Here is a 22,135-nt window from a genome sequence, read left to right as displayed (position 1 = left end):
TCGACTGCCGTACGTCACCCGAATTCACCGTGGATCCGCCATCGCTGGAATACCCCTCGCCTCCTTGGATTGGTGGCTATCGGTGGTGGGTTGTTGGTGGTTACTTTTTTTTTTTTTTTTTCAGATTTTAATTAATTTTATTTTTTTAAAATTTTTAAAGAGATAAAATGAGAGTAAGTATGAGTGTTGTGAGTGCCATGAGTGAGGGGGTATTTATTTGCTAGGGGTAAATATGAAAATTAACATAAAAAAAATAGAAATAAATAAAAACGAGTGATGCCTAGTAAAAAGGGAGCAACGTTTAACAACCCTTAAAAAATCTTTGATTATATTGTTAATTATCAAATGTAACTAACTGTGCAAGGCTTTGTCACAAAAGTTAACATAGGTTAATATAAAAATTATAGTTTTGCACAAGTATGGTGAAATAATGATTATAGTAATTACGAAAAATAGTTTGTAAAATGGTATAAGTTGTACAATAGAAGTATTAAGGCATAATACTATTTCTAGTTATTGTTGCTGCTTTCAGTCTAATTATGGAATTACTATCCCTCCTTAATAGATCTGATGAAACCCTTGTTATCGTTTGAAAAGCATGTCCACGTTGCGGTCTTAGATGGAACCATGGCCATTCCTGGTTAACACCACTCAGTTAAGCCTTATCCTTGCAACACCTTCAATGAAATTATACCTCTACAGCTTGTAAACTCAGATCACCTAGACTACTTAAACTTATCCTTCCAGAAGCTGTCAGGTAAGCTCCCAACAAGCACTCAGCTTCAGTAATTTACGCCGAACCCTATTTTGTGATACACCCGAATGTAAACTTTATCCAAGAATAAAGGAAATCTTTTCTAAAATCTGACCAAATATTGATGCATCTGAAATATCAAATGCAGGAAAATAAAAAAGAAACTGCTCCTCTCATACAAATTTCACAAACCAATGACTATTTTCGAAACTACTTGAAAAATATGAGGAAACATCTGATGCAAAAAGGATACAATGCTCCTCTCACATTATGAAAGCTGAGTATGAGTTAGCCTATATGAAGAGTATGGCTACTACATACACGAGACATACAAGAATATGAAGACCCAAATTTACAACAAAATCATACGGCAAGACCTTTACTCCTTACTGCTAAATATTGACAAAATATTAATATTTTTCTCTACTAGGATGACCCCAGTTTTAACAAGGTGGCCATAGATACAAGTGGCTTAGGATGTTGATTCCCCTTCCTTCTTCAACAATTCCTGTAAGAATACAGTGCGATACATGATAATTTAGCATTCAGCTCTCATATAATCCCTCTATTCGATACAGAGTATAACATACTTTTTTATGCATTAAGCTTTAGCTACTTCGTATTAACTAGTTATTGTCCAGGGCGATGCCCCAATTCACTAAAAATTTGTAAGTGTAATAGTGTTCAACAATTTTTATAAGTGAATAAAAATCTAATAATAAATTTAATTTTACAGTTTTATGTTAGATATTGATGTAAAAAATGCAAAATATCATTATGAAAAAACTTTTAGATGAACCCTAATACTATTCATAATTTTATATACGTACTATTTTTGAGTTATTAGTGGTCGAAAGTAAAAATTCCAAAAGAATGTGCAATAACAGAGGGAGCGGGGGGTCTAGAAACCACAACAGCTTAAAAGGAGAAAGGCAAAAGGAACTTTAAAAGATGTAGATGCATGGCAGTTAATTTACCTCTTTCACTGCAGAAATTGACAGCTGCTGCCTAACTTTCTTCTCCCGTTGACACTCCCCACACCAGCTAGAGAAATCTGTCTGATATTTCTTCAGCTCTCGGAAGACGGCACTGCATCAAAAAATCAGAGGGTAAATAACAGTAGACATTGTGCATTTCTAGCTCTGACCATGCACCACATTGTAGTCCACCTTGGTCAAAATGGATAGTGCTGCTTAATTATATAATCATCAGCTACGCTCTTCAGACACCCACAGGTGACAGGATATAAGATAGCCAAACAAACCCAATAAATTGTGATACGCTATGGATAATACATGCTACATAAAAAAAAAAAAAAATAAAAAAAAAAAAAGCAGCGAAATGAGTGGTTAGCCTCAAATGTCAGCAAATTTACGATGGAATCCAGAAAAGACGCACCTCAAAATCCGACTTGGATGACTATTTTGGAAAACATGATTATTTTTTATCATAGGATTAGCAACAATGTTCTCATTTTAGGAAGGTAACTATTATTAACACCATCCTTCTTTCCAAAAGCTTAAAATAGTTTCCTTTTGAAAATGTGAAATTTACAATTTAAAAACAGCAATTTACGTACAATGTCTAAGCAACTGATATACCTTCTGCACCATAAAATCAAGTTGACCCTCCTCCCTTGAGTAGTGGCACGAGCTCCATGGCGATGGCGACCACGATGAAGAATAGCACGTCCAGGAACATGGGAGTAATCTAATGATTCCTGAACCAAACAGAAATAATTTGAGCAAGAAAGTGCCACCCATGGCACCACATGGAAATCAGAAGGAAAATCTACCATACAATTAATATGGCCCAAAAACATTCCTAAGATGTCCACAGGAGAGCAATACTTTCAAAAAGTAAAGTTGCAGAAGAAATATAAAAGTAGTTAGAAGACCATAAATGCAAGAGCCGAAGTATTGAAATAACTACTTCATCAATGGTCCCAAAAACACTTATTTGATTCCCATATTTTAATCCACATGCTCCTCTGTCCTATAGATTGGTGTAAATATCTTTCTTTGGAGTCCATGTAGCTTTACAGGCTAAATCGTCAAAAGATAAATGATGCAAGTTATGCAGCTCTATTAAGTAACTGAAAACACAAAAATAGAGGGAGCAAAGGATAGAATCTGTTGCTACAAAGTGGATATTAAAAATTATTTGAAAGGAAACTTATTGACAGTTAAATTTTTGAAGCCCAAGAAATAACTGCAGTAAAACATGCAAGTGAAGTGCAGCAGCTGTGTAGGGAAAGAAAAATAAGAAATGCAACAGTTTCAAAGGGGACTTGCCAACTATGCCAAGAGAATAAAGTGTGATTATGATTAGCTGCCTGAGTAATGACAATATTAAATTCAGGAATCTCCGATTCTGAGATTTTGATGACATAATAGTCAAGACTGGTTTGAAACCAACATAATAAAAATGAAAATTGGGTTGGGGGGGGGGGGGGGGGGGTGCTAGATGGGTTACAAGAGAGGATTTCTCAGATCAGAGCTTCAGTTACAGCTTCAAAAATTAAGATGGATTATGACTAAATGACTGACGGGTTATAAGAAGGCAATAATTATAAATTCAGTTAATCTGTCACTAACTCCCTTTAGGGTCTCATGTTTGGCTTTGCATTTTCATGCCAAATTCCAGCACATATTGCTATTGCTGCTTAAACTCTCATCTTCAGTTCAGTGCCCAACTAGGATTGACCTCCAGACAAAGCTTGGAAAAATATTATGTCTAATAATAGAATTCTTTACAAGAATTAAACATACTAAAATTACTAATTCTATGGTCAAAATATCAAAAGTCAACATTGCTCATGCCTTTGCCAACTATAAGATCATCTTCCAAAGCGTCTAATACATCCCATGAGCAACACTACTCTGTAAATAAACTCTTATATAAAAAAAATATATATATATACGTGAAGGTAATATTCTATAAACGCACATTTTTCCACTACAGACCCTCAGAAAAACATAGGCCCTGTTTGGTAGTAAGCTTATTGGGGGTATATTAGCTTATTTGACTAACTTTAGCTGATTGACTAGTCAAACAAGCTAATACAAGTGTTTGGTACTAAGCTTATTGAAAGAGCTTATTCCACTAAATAAGCTCTTTTTGAAAAAGCTCACTTTAGGAGCTTTTTCAATTAGCTTATTCATTAATTATTGTGAAATGACATTTATAACCTCATTTAATTTAAAATCCTATCTAAACTACCTACCCCACAATTAGCTTATTGGTCATTTCACATACTCAATCACCTTTAAGCTATCAGCTATTTACCAAACACTTTTATATAATCAGTTAATACAATAAGTTAGTCAAATCAGTTAATAAAATCAGCTAGTCAAAATCAGCTAACTCAATCAGCTTCAGCTTACAGCTTACAGCTTACAGCTTTCAGCTTTCAGCTTTCAGCTTTCAGCTTTCAGCTTTCAGCTTTCAGCTTTCAGCTTTCAGCTTTCAGCTTTCAGCTTTCAGCTTTCTCCCAAACAGGGCCATAAATTATCTTGTTGACCTCTTAAAATATGTTGTATTTATGCTGCCGCAGCCTAAGTGCATTTGTTGTCATCAAGAACAGTCACCACAACCTCTAATGCATGTTTTACAGTTACAAAGAAAAAGCTTACATAGTATTAAACTCATATAAAAGAACAAAATTGATCTTTTTTCTTTAAAGGAAAAGCTCAAATGGCAAGTACCTCAGCCTGTGTTTCCGTATTAACATGTTTCTCACATCTAACACCTCGAAAGAACAATTCTCCACCAGAAAACTCCTGGCCTAAGCATACATTCAAAGTGACTTCAGCATCATCCACATGAAAACCTGTGAATCAAAGCAGAAAAAAATTACTATGATGCGCCTTAAAAGAAGATAAAGTGAAGCCACCAAAATTGATTCAACAGCAAAATTTCCCACTTGCAACCAACTAAATTTTTATTTTACTAGTATTCATCAGCAAAAATAAGCTCCAAAACCTAATTTAGAGAAGAGTCTTCATAAAAAGAATTATATTAAAAGGACTTGAACAGGACTCCATTCTGATAAGAAGGCTATGAAGAAAAACATCAAGCCCACAAGCAAAAGAAGTAAAAAAAAAATAAAAAATTCAAGCACCATATGAATCCTAGAGCAAAAGTACATGTTACAACTTTCAAGTTTCAAGTGAGAAACTGAAAACTTACCTAAGTCAATATCCTTATGAATTCCATATTGGACAACAAATCCATGATGAGAAATTAAACTGGATCCACCAACTTCAGGGTAGAAAACTGCATGCAGATTTAGTCACACATTAGTATCTTCAAAAACATGCTTCTGTCTTAAGATTCTTAGGCATTTGAACATTCTTGAAACACTTAGAAAATTATGTATTACCAACTTCGGGGAAGAAAACTGCATACAGATTTAGCCACACATTAGTATCTTCATAAACATGCTTCTATCCTAGGAATCTGAATATTCTTGAAACACTTAGAAAAATATGCATTACCTTTAGAGATGGGACGTACAAAATCCTCCATTAGTTTATGAAGCATAGTTTCCATGCCAAAGTCATCAAGAACAGCACCATAATTATTCATTGTATTTGGCCGCATGATTTTGCATTTTGTGTCACAAACCCACTTTTCAATATTTTCTACCTAGGCAAGAGATTTCTATAAAGTAAGACAAGAAAAACCAAATGAATTGAAACTAACATGACAAAGAAACATTAATCCTCCCGATATACCTCCTTCAGTAACAAATCACAGAACTGAGGCTGTAGTATATCAAAGGTAAAAATCCCAGGTGCAGGCTCAGACATTATACTTCGAAAACTTTCTTCTGTATTATCATGAATTGCTTTAAGAAACGAGGGGACAAAGAAGTTTGTGGCATGCATGCTATACAGCTCTTTGTGAAGTGGCTGCAGACAGAAAGCAAACTTAAGTTACCAGAACTCTTTTTTTTTTTTTTTAAAGAAAGTTACAGGAACTCAAGTATAGGTAAGAAACTAAGAATCAGGTATTCCCAAGAGAAAAATCAGGTCTGATTGTTAGATCTTATTTTTAACTTATTTTATTTTATTTAATAGGATAAGTTCAAATAAAATAAGGTTACAAAGACAAAAAAAAAAAAAAAAAAAAAAAAAAAAAAAAAAAAAAAAACCCAGATAAAATAATTCAAACAAAAGTAAATGAGCCAAACAGAGCTTAATAATAGATCAGAGGATGTCAAAAGTTCAAAACAGGATGCAGGCAAAAATCTTAAATACAACAAAATGAATCACAACGGTAGTGAAAATAGGAACACAAAAAAGAACAGGAGAATAGTTATAGGAAAATCTAATTAAAAAATGCATTAACGCATCATCATAACCCATTTTCTTCACAAAAATCCTCTGTATTAAATTGTTAATCAGTATAAATACACTCCAACCTACCTCTGTAATCTAAGGTACAAAGTACTGCAAATGACCAGCTATTGAAATGACATATGTTAAATAAACACAGACCTTCTCATGCTCCGTTGCTCACAGGTCAAGTAACCTAACTTCAAAAAATCAGATTTCATAATTGTATTTTTCTAGGATCCTTTTAGTGCTATACACAATCATCAACACCACCAAAACCAAAAGAGGTATCCTAAGAAGATATTATTCACACGTTTTGACCCTTCTACTACATAAAATAATGTAGACAGAGCAATCTAGACAAGTAAGAATGCTAACACTGCCATTTATCAATGAAAAGTCAAAATTGTATTGTATTGATAATCCTATTCTTAATACAAAAAAAGATGGTTCACCCTTCTCCCCTTGCCAAAAAATTCACAAAACCACCAAAGGAAAAGATGACAAGGATGACTTCATAGAAGTAACAGAGGAACCATAATCTGAAATCCTACATACCCTGTATTTAAAATTCAAAAGAACCTAGCAACCTTTGTATGGATAGCAATGATACCTTTTCTCCTCCTCCCCAAAAAAATCTCAAAAGGTTTTGCAAGCTATTGCACATAATACTCCCACTACCAATAGAATGTTGTCAATCCCCTCACAATTAAGAACACAAAAATTCCGCTTGCCCAATAAAATTGATGTATCATTAGATACTCTTGCCAGTTGCCATCACTTATTCTATATGGCAGCATCTAGAAGAATAACATAGAAAATCTTCACTACTTTAAAGGTGACTACTTTTTCCGGACATCCTAATATGGTATGTACATCTACTATTTCTAAATAAATGGAGTAAAAACATATAATCGTGCCTTGTTCAAATCACAAATAGCAAGAACAACAGCCTAATCCATCAACAAATCGCTCGTCTTCACATTTCCAAAACCTTTACTCCCAATTTTCTATGCTTAACCATAACCAAACCCTAGATATAACGTCGTCCAATTTGAAGCGAAATCCACATTCCATCAACCAAAATTCAAAAGCCACATCTCATCATTTCCAAACTCCATTAATTAAATACACAAGCTTCAACAGCAATATTACAATCAACAATTTCACATCATTTAATAATTCCTCAATCATCAAAAATTTAACATCAATTTACCTGATAATTCGAAATAATCTTCTGCCTGTATTCCCGATGCTTCTGAGCCTTATTAAAAACATAATACCAAACAAAATCGAAAAAAAAACACATCAAATCAACAAAATTCCCAAAATCAAAAACAAAAACCTAAAATCCAATCAACAATCATCACAAATCTCACCCTAATTCTTTCTCCTTCAGGCGAATACTTGAGCAAAATATCTCGCATAAAATGAAGCTTAGAATCACGAGAAGAGCTCAACAACGAAGGAGGCAAGTAACGTTCAAGACAAGTAAAAAGCATTGGATCGTACTCCAATGCTAGGTCATCGTAATTGTCGGGTTTGTGCTCTTTGTTAGGGTTCAACGACAGACAGAAAGTTGGTGTCGAAGAAAGCGTGACTCCATTGCCGTTGATGTTGCCGTTGACGGCGGTGATCGCCGGTGATTGGTCTTTTCTCCGATCATATGCGCCGTCGACGGACATGGTAATGGCGATGGTGGTGGAGAGGTGTTGAGTGGAGAGGAGAGGAGAAGAGATTTTTAATTGTTATTCTCAATTTTTTTTTCCCGTTGGTGCAAGTTAGGGTTTTGTCTTTTTTTTTTTTTTTTTTTTTTTAGTTAGATTTTTGGGGGGATAGGATGAAAAATATAAATTACAATTACAATCTTTCTTTCAAAAAAAAAAAAAAATTACAATTACAATATGAAAGCTTCTTGAAATTATCTTATCTTGTAGATTGTAGAATTGTAGATTTTATGGGGTGTAATCAACTATTTTATTGAATTCGTCAGATAATTTTGATTATTAAGAATAAAAATAATTAAATGTGGAGTAATATTATAATTCATTTATATTTAGCCGAATTCTCAAAAAACGATATATAATCATTGTATCTCATACGTGATGCAATCAACTACTCACAAATTAGTTAATCATATTCAAAGCTTGTTTTATTTGATTGAATCTTCATGTCTTTCCTATTCTGGTTTTTGTGGAAGGGTTGTATAGCCACGTAGCGTAACCGTTGTATGAACAGAGATATAATATTTGGGTATAGACTAGTATTTACTTTGCGATGAAAGTAAATTTGAGCTTGATGAATAACTTTAGGTGAAAAATTAAAATTATTGGTACATCATGATGAATTAAAACGAAGGGTAATTTTTTAATATTAAATATATCTTTTTATATTTTAACGGTTTAGAATTGGATTGAGATGAACTTCTTGATATAAATTTTTTGTTACATGATGTATTCTATAACCTCTGGTTGCTAAGTAATTTTCTTAACAAAGTTAATCTTTAATTTAGTTGAGTAAGACTTATGCCCTGTCACTTTACCTTACAAAAATAACATTAAGTAAAAATAATTTCAGTTTAGTAAAAATAATAAGTTATGTTCAGCAAAATTTGGTTATCTTAAAGAAGAATTAGGTCCCGGTCACTTCACCTTAAATTATTTTTGCTGAACTGAAATTATTTTTACTGAAACAAAATTATTTTTGCTGAACTGAAATTATTTTTACTGAACTTAAATTAATTCTACTGAACTGAAATTATTTTTGCTGATTTTCTATTAGAATACTTCTTTAAAAAAAAATGAATTTTACTGAATTGAACTTATTTTTACAGAATTGAACTTATTTTTACTGGATTGAAATTATTTTTACAAAACTGAAATTAATTTTACTGAACTAAACTTATTTTTGCTGTATTGAAATTATTTTTACTTAATATTATTTTTTTAAGGTGAAGTAACAGGGCCTTAAGATAGAAAATCAGTAAAATAATTTCGTTTCAGCAAAAATAATTTCAATTCACTAAATTAACTTAAATTCAGTAAAAAAATAATTTAAGTTTAGCAAATATAATTTTGTTTCAACAAAAATAATTTTAGTTCAGCAAAAATAAGGTAAAGTGAACGGGGTTTTATTGTCATCTTTGATACTTGGGAAAACATTAAATTAGTAGACCTTTATAAGATTTTAAAATAACTATTCGTTGTATTTTAACACTTTTGCTCATGTCAAATTAGCTCATTTATAACCCCTAATAAAAAATCACAATTAAAGAATTTGAGTTGTATAACGGTTTAATTTTTTAACAAAAGCTTGATCCCAAACTTTAGTAACATGGATATTGAATACTTAAATCTAGGAAGTGAGAACTTTTGGCTAGTATATTTAATGAAAAATATATCAAATACAAAGTAAACATTGAAGTAACATTACTAATATATTGTCAATGTTAATAATTTGTCATTTAAGTGTTAGCTTTGTTTGGGTTGAGATATCCAAACCGAAAGGTAAAGTTTTGGATGAAACGGACTCACGTAAGTCCACCATCTTCATTCTCCTTCTTTCCCTATCTTTCTCCTCCTGGGTCCTCCACCACTCCCTGACTCCTTTCCCGCACCTCCCAACTAGCTGGCGATGAAGAATGATCAAATGCAACTTGCTTTGGCGATAGTACTTCGAATTCAGAGTTTTGAGATGATCTAGAGAATGACCAGATCCATGCTGCTACTCTGTTGAGTTTGGGGAGGTCGAATTCTATTTATAATGGTCAAGATAAGGAGGATTTTTCACTAGTAGAAAAATACAATAAGGCACCTCCATAAAGGCACCGGTTCAGGCCAAACCGGTGCCCTAAACCGGCCCAAAATTGGGCGCAATTTTACACAAATAGAAAAGGCACCAGTTCAGCCCAAACCGGTGCCAAAAATAAAAAGGGCACCGGTTTGAACCGGTGCCTTTACGAACCGGTTCATTTAAATATTAAAAAAAAAACCGCCCTTATAACTACCCCCAACCCTAAATATTTTCGGTCGTTCTCTCTCCTCTCCTCTCCTCTTTCTCTCTCCTCCTCCTCCTCCTCTTTCTCTCTCCTCTCCTCCTCTTTCGCGTCGCCGTTCTCCTCTCCTCTCCTTCATTTATCTTTCTGGATCTCCTCCTCCTTTTTATCATCACTCGAAAACCACCAACAAATTCGAAGACAACAACATGCAACACGGATTTTGAGGTTTTTCAATCGATTTTGAGGTTTTTCAATCGAATTTAATAGTTTTTTTTTCGATTTTGATTTTTGTAATTTCAAACTCTTCTTTCAATTGATTTTGATTTTTTTTCAGCGATTTCTCGGTTTTTTTTTTGTTACGATTTTAATTTTTTTTTTCTGGGTTTTTGATTTTTCTTTCGATTTCAATTTTTTTCCGAGTTCAACTATTTCGATTTCTGGGTGTTTTCGATTTGTGGATTTTTCTGGGTTAATTTTTTTGATTTCGATTTTGATTTTTTTTTTCTATTTCTAGGTTTTTTTTTTTCGATTTCGATTGTTTTTTTTTCGATTTTGATTTTGTTTTTCGATTTCTGGGTTAATGCATGCGTTTTTGGGTTTGTTGATTTTTTTTTGCTTGATTTAGATCCGTTAAAGATGCAAGATTTGTTCTGGGTTTGTTGTTCTGGGTTTGTTTTGGGATTTTCTTTTTTATTTTTCGATTTAAATTCGAAATTTTTTTATTTTCTGAGTGTTTTTTTTTTTCTTCAGATTTTCGATTTTGTTTTTTAATTTCTGGGTTCAATTTTGGTTTTTAAATGATGTTCTGGGTTTTTTTTTTCTTACCAACTGATTTTCTTTTTTATTTTTCGATTTTTTTTATTTTATTCGATTTAAATTCGAAATTCTTTAATTTTTCCTGGGTTTAATTTTTTTGGAAGCTTAATTATATTAATCGTTTTTTTTTTTTTTTTTTTTTGCTTTAATTGGTGCAGGTATCTTGAGTTAGATATTAAAAGGAAGAATCAAGATGCAAGAATATTGAGTTTATTTTTTTTTATTTATATTGTAATTTTTTTTTATATGTTGTAATTGAACTACTACTGTATTGATCTATATTGTAAAATTGTTTTGATTATATATTGTAAGTTTTTGATTATGTTGATTGAAATTCGAACTATATTTTGATGTTCTAAATAATTTAAGTCGGTTTTTAATTGTTTGCTGTTCTAAAAAAAAAATAAAAAAATAAAAAAAATTATAATATTTGGCACTTTTGCACCGGTTAACCGGTGCTAAAAACAATTCCACATTTTTTTAAACCCATTTTTGGCACCAGTTAACCGGTGCCAATTTTAAGTTTTGGCACCCCCCAAATTGGCACCGGTTCAAACCGGTGCCTTAGGTCAGGTTTGAACCGGTGCCAAATTCATTTTTTCACGTAGTGTTGGCGAGACGGCTTTGTCGTGGTGGTTTGGGGTGAATTTGATTAATTTGATTTAGAGAAATTTGATTGTGGAATTGTTAATTGATGATGAAATGTAGGAATTGTTTAAAGATTATGTGAAATCTGAGGGTTGAAAAGAGAGAAAATATTGTAGTTATGGAAGAAGAAGAAGAAGAAGAAGAAGAAGAAGAAGAAGAAGAAGAAGAGGGTCAGTGATGAAGGAGAAAATAATGTAAGGTATTAGATGTTTATTATTTGGTGTTTGATTGTTATTGTTTGGCATTAAATGTTTATTGTCATGTATTAGATTAGTATTGTCAGGTATTAGATTAATATTAATTGGTTTAATATTTGTTAGGAATTAGAAAATATTAGTCAGGAATAAGATAATTTTTATCAGGAATAAGACAATATTATTGATTTTATAAAATATTGGTGTGCGGGTTTTGGTTGGGTTTCTCAAACCCGTGCCTTTTTTGTTGCTTAGCCCAGTCTCACGTGAGTCCGTGCTACGCAAAATTGTCTCAAAGTGAAATTGATATAAAATTCTTGAGGTACTCCGTACTCATAATGAAAAATCCAAAACAAAAGCCACTACTCTAGAAGACTAGAATAATACGGAGTATTGTGAACCCTCGGATAAATTAAAGACTAGATAGAATAGTCAGTCAGTCCTCCAACTTTCAAATGTGAGAGATTTTCGTCAATTTCCCTCCTTATAAAATGAGGCTTTAAAAAAAACGAGCTCTTAGAGACAGTATGAATTTTCTATTTGTAATAATAAAATCGTTAGTAGTGAAATCATTTTTACGTAGTATATTACTCCATGTTTAATAGAATAAAAAGTTTTAACGTGACTCTGGTTGAACACCACAAATCATTAAGTTCGTTCAAAAACTTTTGCATGCCCCCGGTTTACAATATTTTTATTGTATATCGAACATTTTTGAAAAGTGACCATTTTTTCATACAAAAGTGACCCTTTTTCTTTTACAAACGTGACCCATATTTTCATAAAAGTGACCTTCTTTTTTCACAAAAGTGACCATTTTTCTTTTACAAACGTGACCCATATTTTCACAAAAGTGACCCTTTTTTCACAAAAGTGACCCTTTTTTCACAAAAGTGACCTTTTTTCACAAAAGTAATTAAGCTATATATGCAAAACAGAGTATCAAAATCAACAAAAATAAACGCAAAATTAACAATTGTCATGAAAAAACTGTACTATCACTCAATCAAATCAAAAGTCGTCGCTGAAACCATCATCGATTCCACCATTTCCGACCATCTCACCGAGCAACTCGACGACGATGACAAGTCAGAGCTCACTTTACCTTCTTCCGACTTCAAATATTCTAACGACTTCTTTGTACTCTTCTTCTTTACCATTGTAGAATCAAAAACCTACAAAAAACAAAAACAAAAACAAAATAAAAAAACCTAAAAATCGAAGAATCAAAACAACTAAAACTAACAAAAATCTCATAAAATTAAGTAAACAAACCTTAATTTTGCAAATAACAACCTCACAAGTGAAAGAGAAGAGAAATTATCGTAGCTAAAGAACGAGAAACCAGGTTGAATAGAGATAGAATTGTCAATTATGGAAGAAAATAGAGAAAGAAGAGAGAGAAAGAACTTTGTGAATGAATGAGGAGGGGAAAGAAAATGTTGGTTTTTATTTGTAGGCAATGAAGCCTGCACGTGTAAATCAAAATGGAAACATTTCCGCTTAGAGCGAGAGGCGATTTACAATAGTTTAATGTAAATCGGATGTTAATAAATAATTGTGAAATTCGTTTGGTTGCAATGAGAATTGACTTCCCATGGTAATTTATAATTCACGGGAAATTATTTCCTTCCTCAAATTCCTAGGAAGTTGCTTAGTTTGTTTGGTTGGCATTAGGGAACTTACAATTCCTAGGAAATTTGAATGACCTAGGGGGAGGTGGATAAGTGAATTTCCACATTATGTAGGAAATTGAAATTCTTAGGAATTTCTATTTCCTCCATTTTGCACTTTTTTGATTAACCAAACAACTCACCAATTATGTATTTCCTAGGAATTTTGAGGGCCAACATAAAATTGGTGCAACCAAACAAGACCTAAATTAACATTTTTAAAACCAACAAAGTGCTAAAACAATGAATTTATAACGTCAATTCTTTGGAGTGGTTAAAGACCCTATTCACTTCACCTTTTAAAAAATAATATTAAGTAAGCACTATTATTTTAAATCAATAACTATAAAAAAAATTAATAATAAATATAATTTTTGTTAAGCAAAAGAAATTTCGGTTCAATAAAAAAAAATTTAGTTCGGAAAAATTATGGTGAAGTGAATAGGTTCTCTTTTCTTCATTCAAAATTTTTACAACCAAACAAGGCCTTTTGTAGTTTTGTGCGAGTAAAATAAAAACGGAAAATCGAAAACATTCCATAAATTAAAAAATTACTAGGCCGGTCAATTTATTATTACAGTCTTCCCGAATCCCGATTATGATCGATCATCAAACTGGAGAAAACAACACGTAAAACTATTCAGCTGTTAAGTGTTAACGCAGAATATCAGAGGAGAGAGAAACTGGGAAAGTGAAGATGAAGAAAGACAAAGGAGTTGCATTTCCTGCGCCAAGTTCCAATGGCAGTCAAGAACCAGATGATAATCATAACAATAATGATTTTCCCGACGATGCCAATCCTCGCCCTTTTCGATTCGCCGCTCGTAACGCTTCTTCCAAATACGATTTCGTCAAGGTTTCAATCAATGATTTTGATTCAATTTTTGATTCCATTTTTTGTTAATTTGATTGATAAATTGTGGGGTTGATTTTAATTTTTTTGGGTATTAGGTTAAAGTTTGGTTGGGTGATAATGCTGATCATTACTATGTTTTATCGAGATTTTTGCTGAGCAGAATGTTGACTGTTACCAAGGTATGATTTTTGATCTTAAGGATGGTTTGTGGTACATGCAATTGTTTTAATTTGAATTGTATGTTATACTTGGTGTATTGCATTGGGTGTTTATTAATTGTTATTGTAAATTTGGGTTTGATTGAATTGATAGCATGCAATTGTTTAATGTCAGATAATTGGGTGTGTGTTGATGGTTCTAACAATTACAGATTGAGAAGTTTGATTTTATTTATTTATTTTTATTTTTATTTTATTTTATTTTTTTTGGGGGGGGGGGGGGGGTGGGGGGGGGGTGTATAGCCAGAAGGTGTAGGCGGGATTGGATCCCCGAACTTTAACCAACTAAGATAATTGACATCAGTAGATGGGTATAGGTGAATTAATTGCATGCACTTATGAAATATGATTTGTGCTGTATTCTTTGCTTACTTAAGCTCTAAAACCTTCACTGGTTTTTAGTAGTTCAAACCCAATTTGATATAGGCCTCATTATTTATTTTATTTCATTTATTTATTTATAATCGGTAAGATACAGGGAGGGCCTTCCACCCAATCACAGGAATGGGGGATGAGGATTCGAACCCCCACTACTTGTGGGGTGGGGGGGGGGGGGTGGATGGAGGGACTGACCATCCCTCCATCTTTAATGTGTTGGATTGTTAAAAAATTGTAGGTTCCTCTTAATTGATAAAATTCTCATGATATAATATGTTTCAGTGCTCGTGTAGCAGACTACCTTTTGCAAGCATCTTTGTTTTGTCTAATAGCTGTTGGATCACTACATTTATATTGCGTAAAATACCGGTCTTGCAGTTTTGTTTGTGATTAGAGACCATGTTTGAGCTCTTGATGTTGAATGATTGCAGTTTTGTTTGTGATTAGAGACCATGTTTGAGCTCTTGATGTTGAATGATTGTTTTAATAACCTTTATTTTGATGTTGCATTTTGTTGCACTATCTTAGATTCCTAATCATGTAGCGATCAAGATTGCTTTGGAACTTAAAAAGCTGCTTATCGACAACAGCCTGCTTGATGTGTATGTCATCAGTTGTTTTTTGCTTTAAATGATTTAAGTGTTATTTTCCATGGAACTAATAAACGATACTGTCATCATGCAGCTCTCAGAATGATCTGGAGGCCAATCTATTTAAGGTATACATTATATCTTATGCTCTAATTTTTAGACATCAATTGATACCATTTTCCCATAACACTTTCCCAACTGATGTCTGTTCAGGGATACGAGAATGTAGAAGCATGTTAAAAAGTAACATCAACCAACCAATAGAGTTTTAGCTAACAATCTTTTATTCATGGATTTTGATGGTTAGCTAGAGTTGTTTTGTCACATGTATAAATATTGACTTAATACTTCCCCTCTCCTAAAGAGGATGTCTATGTTGACTTTTTGCAAAGTCGGAGTGCAATCAATGAGTTACATTTTAACTAAAAATGTGTAAAATATTGGGAATAGATCAAGTATCCATTTGTTGACAACAGAAGACAATGAAGTAGAACAACACAAAACCAAAGGTGGCAATCAATTTGGGACACATAAATTATTTGGTTTTCTTGTGCATGTGGTCTGTCACTGTTCTTTGATTCCCTCTGTTAATTCTTCGTAGGCACTTAATTGTTCAAATAAGTTTGGAGAGATGTGATGTAGTTATTGATTTTGTTGCTTGAAATTATGCATAAGTCCGAACATCCACTTCTTACTTGTCTTATTAGCAATGTAAGGCTTTAGATTGAAGAATTTAAATATTATGGCTCTTAGCTCTGTATATTTAGTATATAGGTAGATTCTGTATTGCTGTTTAATAAAAATTACTGCGTATTAGGGATTTAAACATGAACTCAATGGTTTTATGATCCCAAATTTGATGAGGGATTAATTATTCTCCAGTAGTCCGGTTTTAAAAAAGCGAATGAAGAATGGAAGGGTTGATCTTTCCCTCTTCGTAGCCTATATAAATTTTGATGTAATTTGATGTCTTCATGACTTCATGACCATTGCAATATGATATATGGTATCAAATGTATTTACAAACATTAAGATTGACTGTATTCAAAATGTGATTTCATTAAACCTTCTTATAGGACTCTATTTGCAGCTTATGGAACGTAGGGGCTATGGTGAAGAGTATATCAATCGTTATAAGATGATGACCAGGTTAGTGCAATGAATATATTATTCATCTTGTTATGAGGTTTATTATCTTCTTTCTATCTAGGGTTTTATTGATCTCGCACTCTCGCGTTTTAGCTATTATTTCTAATTAATGACAGTTAAAAGTACTAAAGTGACAAATTTCTATTTATTTGACTTGTATATCCTTTCATGTTCCTTTTAGGTTTCACCATCAGCGGGTGCCACTGGTCATTCTTGTCTGTGGAACTGCTTGTACTGGGAAATCCACCATTGCTACACAACTTGCACAAAGACTAAATTTACCAAACGTTTTACAGGTGAACCTGGTTACATATTTCTACTTGTATGAATTTCTTTTTGTTTGTTAATGGTGCTTCTTAGAGTTTCTGGAGAGGGAAATAACTTTCCCATGATCTTTTTGTATTCGTATCATTCTTATTGCTTTTCTACCATTGCAGACTGATATGGTCTACGAATTGCTTCGCACATCTACAGAGTAATATACCTGCCTTTTCTCACTTTGAATTTATAAGATAATTCCGGCATCCAGCTGTCATTTGAACTCTTATCTTAGGTCTTATAGTGCATGATGGACTGATCTCTGCACTGATCTGACCACAATCATGAGTTGGGAAACACACACACACTAACACTCTGAAGATACCCTTAGAAGAAATTATGTGTTAAACAGAAATCATTAATACAAATTACGAGATAACAAAAACAATAAAGTATGCAAAATACCCTTTGCACAGTTGTCTCGACGATCATTGAATTAAATATTTTTAATTATTTATTTATAATTTTGTGAAAGAGCATCTATAAACGTTAATTGTACTTGAAATGATGAAACTGGAGAAAAGATTATTTGCGGTAGTTTCACATAAAAGATTATTTATGGTAGTTTCTGCAAATGTTTATGCTACTTTTAAAATATATGCAGAGCTCCGTTGACATCTACACCTGTATGGGCGAGGGAAATTGATTCTTCTGACGAGTTCATCACAGAATTCTGTAGAGAATGCAGGATTGTTCGTAAAGGTGATAACTATATATCCTAGCTTAAATCTTGTTTTAGTGCATAATAATTTATAAATGTACCAGCATTAATGTTTTTTTTATTATTTTTTTATTTTTTTTTATTTTTATGTGAAACTCTCTACTTTGTTGGATGTTGTGAAAGAAGCTGGAAGGAAATGAAATATTTCTTTTATATTTAAAATATTAAACATCACCAAGGTGAAGGCACTAGGTAAAAAAGTAAAGTGCATCTTATATACTCGTATAAATATTTTTCCTTCTCTCTTCCCTTTCTTCCATTTTTGATCATAATCTAAAAGCAAACATAGGAGGTTTGACTGAGCATCTTTTATTTGAATAAAGAAAGTTACCAAAAGCTAGACCACACCTACATATATAAGTATATATATATATATACTACCTCCGTTTTTATTTAGTTGACACGTTTTGACTTTAGCACTATTCACACACCTCCCTTTGACCGTGTTTTGTGCTTTATACGTAATGAAAAATATAGTCATGTGGGATCTTGTTAGATTCATCACGTCATATACTTTCAAAATATCAACTTTTCATAATTTTTGTTTATCGATAATTAGAGGTATTAATGATTGAATAAGTGCATTGGCAAACGTGACTAAAGAAACGTGTCAACTAAAAATAAACGGAGGAAGTATTATTTTTCCCAATTTTGAGATATTTTCTCCTGCATCATCAAGAATTTTCTGTACTTTTGAGGGTTGTCTGCCTATGGGGAGGGTATAAAGGGTAGGGAGAATCACATAGCGGGTCTGCTCCTGGTGAGGCTCAAACTATTTATCTGGGATAGGAAAGATGAACGCAATGCCACCGCTTCATTCTTTGAAGCTCCTTCATGAATATACTATTAAATTGCTTTCTTTATGTGGGATTATAAATGAGTCTTATTATTCATTTTTTCAGGTTTAGCTGGAGATCTCAAGAAAGCAATGAAAGATGGAAAGCCTATTATAATTGAGGTACTCTTTGCCTTTTTCTTTAATTGTTTGTCACTGATGGACCTTAAAAGCTATGGAGGGAAATTAACTTCTTGACCCAAGTGTTACTTTCATGATTAGAAATGGCAAATATGATGTAATTATGCTTTTGTGATTTACATATTTATTTCAGGGAGTACATTTAGATCCTAGCATTTACTTAATGGATGATGATAATAAATTGTCCATGAAAACACAACCAAAAGTTGAAGAAACAAAGGTTGCATCTGATCCATCAACTGATAATACTACCTGCCAATTACAAAACCAACCTGCTGATAATGGCGAAATTGATTCTGGAAGTAGACACCTCTGTGCTGAGAATACAAGTACTGAGGAACCTGTATCCTCTGACCAGATGCATGAAGCTCTATGCTCTCTTGCTTCAGTTAATATCGAAGATAGAGTCTCTGATGATAAAGGTTGGCACTTTTTACTTTTTTTTTTTTCTTCATTTGCTATACTGAGAAAGAAACTATTAGGTGCTTCTTTGTATAGAGTATTGATTTCATTTGGTCATTTATTTGCCTACTTTTGATAGATCTCTCCAAACAATACATTAGTTAAGTTATTACAGTGTAAGATTTTCTTACTTCTTTTACGGTTTTGCAGTTGAGACTCTCAAAGAAACAAAGATTGATGAAAACCCTCAAACAAAGAAAGAGAGATCTGGGGCTGAACCAATCATTGTACCTATTGTTCTTAAAATGGCTGAATTTGACCATGAGGTATTCTGGTATTCTAGCTTAGATTACGAGGCATTCTGAACCTTTTCTTGTTTGCTTCACTCTTTTATCTTTCTTTCTTTCTATTTTTTTTAGCTATTAGAATTATGCTATTCATATTGAATTAATGTGAAAGATAGGAGTAGTGCTCTAGGAGTCTAGGGTCTTGAGATTAACAAGTGTTGCTTGTAACCCTCAGTGCTGATGGACTTGAAAGAGAGCTTTAATGTGGATTTTGAGTTGTGTTTTTCATTACTCAAAACAAGGATTTTTTTGGTCTTTCATATTCTATTGAAGTCATTGCCCATGTATTTTCCATAATCACAATTTTCTGGTAGCTTGTTGCTTCCTTTTTTTTTTTTTTTTTTTTTTTTTGGGGGGGGGGGGGGGGGGGGGAGAGATCACTAGATCCTTATGTAGCGCATTTTGGCCAGTGTATGTTTGCAGATGCCTTTGGCATGTACTTGCTTTCTTTTTCATAGTAGTAATTACTTTTTCTGCGGTAACTATAATTGGAATTTTCTGGACTTGTGAAGGCATTACTCGAGGAATGGATCCCAACTCGTACATTCAGTGATAACAGTGTTGTGAAGGTAAATTAATTGATTCTGTTCTTTTGTAAAAAGCTATGCTTGCAACTGGCAAGTATCTAGGCTGTCAAATTTCCCCTTCCCATTTCGTTACTGGTTCTTATCACTGTTGAAAAATTTTCTGGTTCTTATCACTGTTGAAAATTTATCTGGTCCTTATCAGTGTTAAATTTTTTTACTGGTCCTTATGTGATACATAGAAGTTTAGAACACCTACTTTAACTTATTATTTTATTAATTTTTGATATCTGTACAATTGTATTTGCAGTGTGGTTCTGTTTATGATGATGTTGCTGTTAATTCCTTCATGAAAGCAATGATATCAAATGATCTCATGTATCACATTGTTCCTTTGTTTCTTGCTTTGGTTACTTATTTACTTTTCTGCAGGATAAAGATAAGCTAATGAAGAATTTAAAGATTATTCAAGACTACCTTTGCTCATTTGAGTCTCAGGTATGCTCGTGTTCCTTCCTTTTCCCTCTCTTGTTTAGGGCTAAAATTTATTCATCACCCCTGACTTGGTTGGGAAGAGTTAGGAAGAATATGAAGAATAGGGATGTGCATGAGAATTAGGTATTTGACCATAAGGGATGGAGGAACATTTGTGTGGATGACTATACGGAATGATCACTTTTGATTCATGTAGCCGACCCCACTTATGGGATTAAGGCTTTGTTTGATTGATAGATTCATACCCCTGACTTTATGAAACCTACAAGGCCACAGCTTAGTCTTGTGAGTAGTCTGTGATGGTTGGCTTGGTCACACACTTCATGTAGAAAATGGTTTTCCATGGAGGATTTGGTTCTCATAATATATCCTCTGCAAAAGCAGGTGAATGGTTCAACTTATAAGATCATTAGACAAATCAGGTGCAAGTGATGGTCTTCTAATGTCTAAAGATTTTATTGTTGGATGCAATTGCTTTGTTCAGGTTAGGGTGTAAAGGAGATGAAGCATGGGTTGGGGATTTTACTAAACTTAGAGAATATGCCTTGAGCTTATTTCATGTCCTTGTCTTTGTTTCTTATTTGCTATTCCCTTTTTTATTACAGGGTCTAACTGTTGTGAATATATCTGCAACAACATTCCCCCAAACCTTGGATTGGCTGCACAGCTATCTTCTTCAGGTATGAGCATCTTCCAAGATGATTTGGTCTGATGCTGAATGGAAGAGGCCAGAGGCAAAGAAAGAAGGCTTCTTGTAGTTAATTACCATTAACCATAGGCATAGATATGTTTCGGATTGATGTAAATTCTGTTAAATGTCATTTCTGTATGCTTTTTTCCCTACTAAGAAGTTTTTTTTACCAGTGCATTGAACAAGGTACATCTTCTGTGTCTACCCCTAAACAGCAAGCCAAGAGCTAGAATGGATGCACGTGTCAATAGTGTTACCCGGTATGTTACTTGCTATAAGCTGTACTTTCCAAATTGATCGTGAAGCATCTTTCCGTATTGTGCTAGTGACTTTTTTTTTTTTTTTTTTTTTTGAGCTGCCCTTTCCTCGTTAGGAAAGAAAATTAAGTGGGTTTTACTGAAGGAACCCCAACCTAAGTCTTAGATTGATGGCCTTCTGCTGTTGCAAAATGAGGTTTTAGTAACAATCACTTCACCTGCTTAGATTGATGGCTTTATTTGCCTGATGGTCCTGATGGGAGTTTAAACTGTCTACTCTCTTAATTATACTTTCTAGTTTCTTATACTAATAATCTGTAATAAATCCATAGTGAATGGATTATCTTATACTGGTTAAACTTTATCTTCCTTTCACCTTTTTGACGCACTTTTCCCTATCTTTTATTTAACATGTCTCAGGTGATGCTATCATGGTCTTGACGCCATTACTGAACAAGGAAACAGGTTGACATTGAATCATCAAGTATGATCTGATCATCAGACAGGGGTGGTTGTTGTATACTTTCTTGTATTATTTTTTATCCACAATAAGATCCTGAAGGAATTAAGGTTTTTTGTCCAAATAATCCTTGTTAAAGGGTCTCTTAGATGTATCAAAACAAGTGAAAAGATACGAATGTTGTGTATTTTCTAGAATTTCCTCAATAAGATGCTAATTTATTTTGTAGAATGTAAGCCCTAACTGTTATATTCAAAACTCAGAAGGTGATTTATGTTGTAAAATGTAACTCTCACTTGTATGATCAGGAGATGTTAATATTATGCCAA

The 22,135-nt window shown here is 33.1% G+C and overlaps 2 protein-coding genes across 4 annotated transcripts; one reads left to right on the top strand and one right to left on the bottom strand.

Annotated features, from left to right (window-relative positions):
• Positions 1 to 934: 934 nt before the first annotated feature.
• Positions 935 to 7,854, bottom strand: LOC145631800 (2-oxoglutarate and iron-dependent oxygenase domain-containing protein CP2-like). 3 transcript variants are annotated; one of them, XM_081683977.1, is made up of 10 exons: positions 7,476 to 7,854; positions 7,313 to 7,360; positions 5,494 to 5,670; positions 5,254 to 5,404; positions 5,139 to 5,156; positions 4,946 to 5,032; positions 4,462 to 4,586; positions 2,356 to 2,474; positions 1,732 to 1,843; positions 935 to 1,262 (listed from the first exon to the last, which is right to left on the bottom strand). In XM_081683977.1, exons 1-10 carry the CDS (start codon positions 7,779 to 7,781, stop codon positions 1,227 to 1,229), a joined length of 1,179 nt encoding a protein of 392 aa, XP_081540103.1. In that variant the 5' UTR covers positions 7,782 to 7,854; the 3' UTR covers positions 935 to 1,226. The 3 variants fall into 3 exon arrangements, with proteins under 3 accessions (XP_081540103.1, XP_081540104.1, XP_081540105.1); XM_081683978.1 differs by having other exon boundaries at positions 7,313 to 7,354; XM_081683979.1 differs by lacking the exon at positions 5,139 to 5,156.
• A 6,189-nt stretch (positions 7,855 to 14,043) lies between these two features.
• LOC145630331 (uncharacterized) lies at positions 14,044 to 22,034 on the top strand. Its single transcript, XM_081682580.1, has 16 exons — positions 14,044 to 14,280; positions 14,376 to 14,459; positions 15,405 to 15,478; positions 15,561 to 15,594; positions 16,557 to 16,615; positions 16,797 to 16,911; positions 17,053 to 17,090; positions 17,538 to 17,635; positions 18,557 to 18,612; positions 18,764 to 19,052; positions 19,243 to 19,358; positions 19,892 to 19,948; positions 20,336 to 20,401; positions 21,004 to 21,078; positions 21,263 to 21,349; positions 21,767 to 22,034. Exons 1-15 carry the CDS (start codon positions 14,122 to 14,124, stop codon positions 21,317 to 21,319), a joined length of 1,377 nt encoding a protein of 458 aa, XP_081538706.1. The 5' UTR covers positions 14,044 to 14,121; the 3' UTR covers positions 21,320 to 21,349; positions 21,767 to 22,034.
• The last annotated feature ends 101 nt before the right edge of the window (positions 22,035 to 22,135 follow it).

Source organism: Chenopodium album, chromosome 5, assembly GCF_948465745.1.
Source record: "Chenopodium album chromosome 5, dcCheAlbu1.1, whole genome shotgun sequence".
NCBI lineage: Eukaryota > Viridiplantae > Streptophyta > Magnoliopsida > Caryophyllales > Amaranthaceae > Chenopodium > Chenopodium album.
This window is presented reverse-complemented; position numbering and strand designations above follow the sequence as displayed.

Excerpts from the sequence above, each read along its gene's own strand:
- LOC145631800 (XM_081683977.1), bottom strand. The coding sequence starts at position 7,781 with ATGTCCGTCGACGGCGCATATGATCGGAGAAAAGACCAATCACCGGCG. Across the intron at positions 5,671-7,312 it reads AGATTATTTCGAATTATCAG|CCACTTCACAAAGAGCTGTA; the intron begins GTAAATTGATGT and ends TTCTGTCTGCAG. Across the intron at positions 2,475-4,461 it reads ATACGGAAACACAGGCTGAG|GAATCATTAGATTACTCCCA; the intron begins GTACTTGCCATT and ends TGTTTGGTTCAG.
- LOC145630331 (XM_081682580.1), top strand. The coding sequence starts at position 14,122 with ATGAAGAAAGACAAAGGAGTTGCATTTCCTGCGCCAAGTTCCAATGGC. Across the intron at positions 14,460-15,404 it reads GAATGTTGACTGTTACCAAG|ATTCCTAATCATGTAGCGAT; the intron begins GTATGATTTTTG and ends GCACTATCTTAG. Across the intron at positions 17,636-18,556 it reads ATGCAGGATTGTTCGTAAAG|GTTTAGCTGGAGATCTCAAG; the intron begins GTGATAACTATA and ends TCATTTTTTCAG.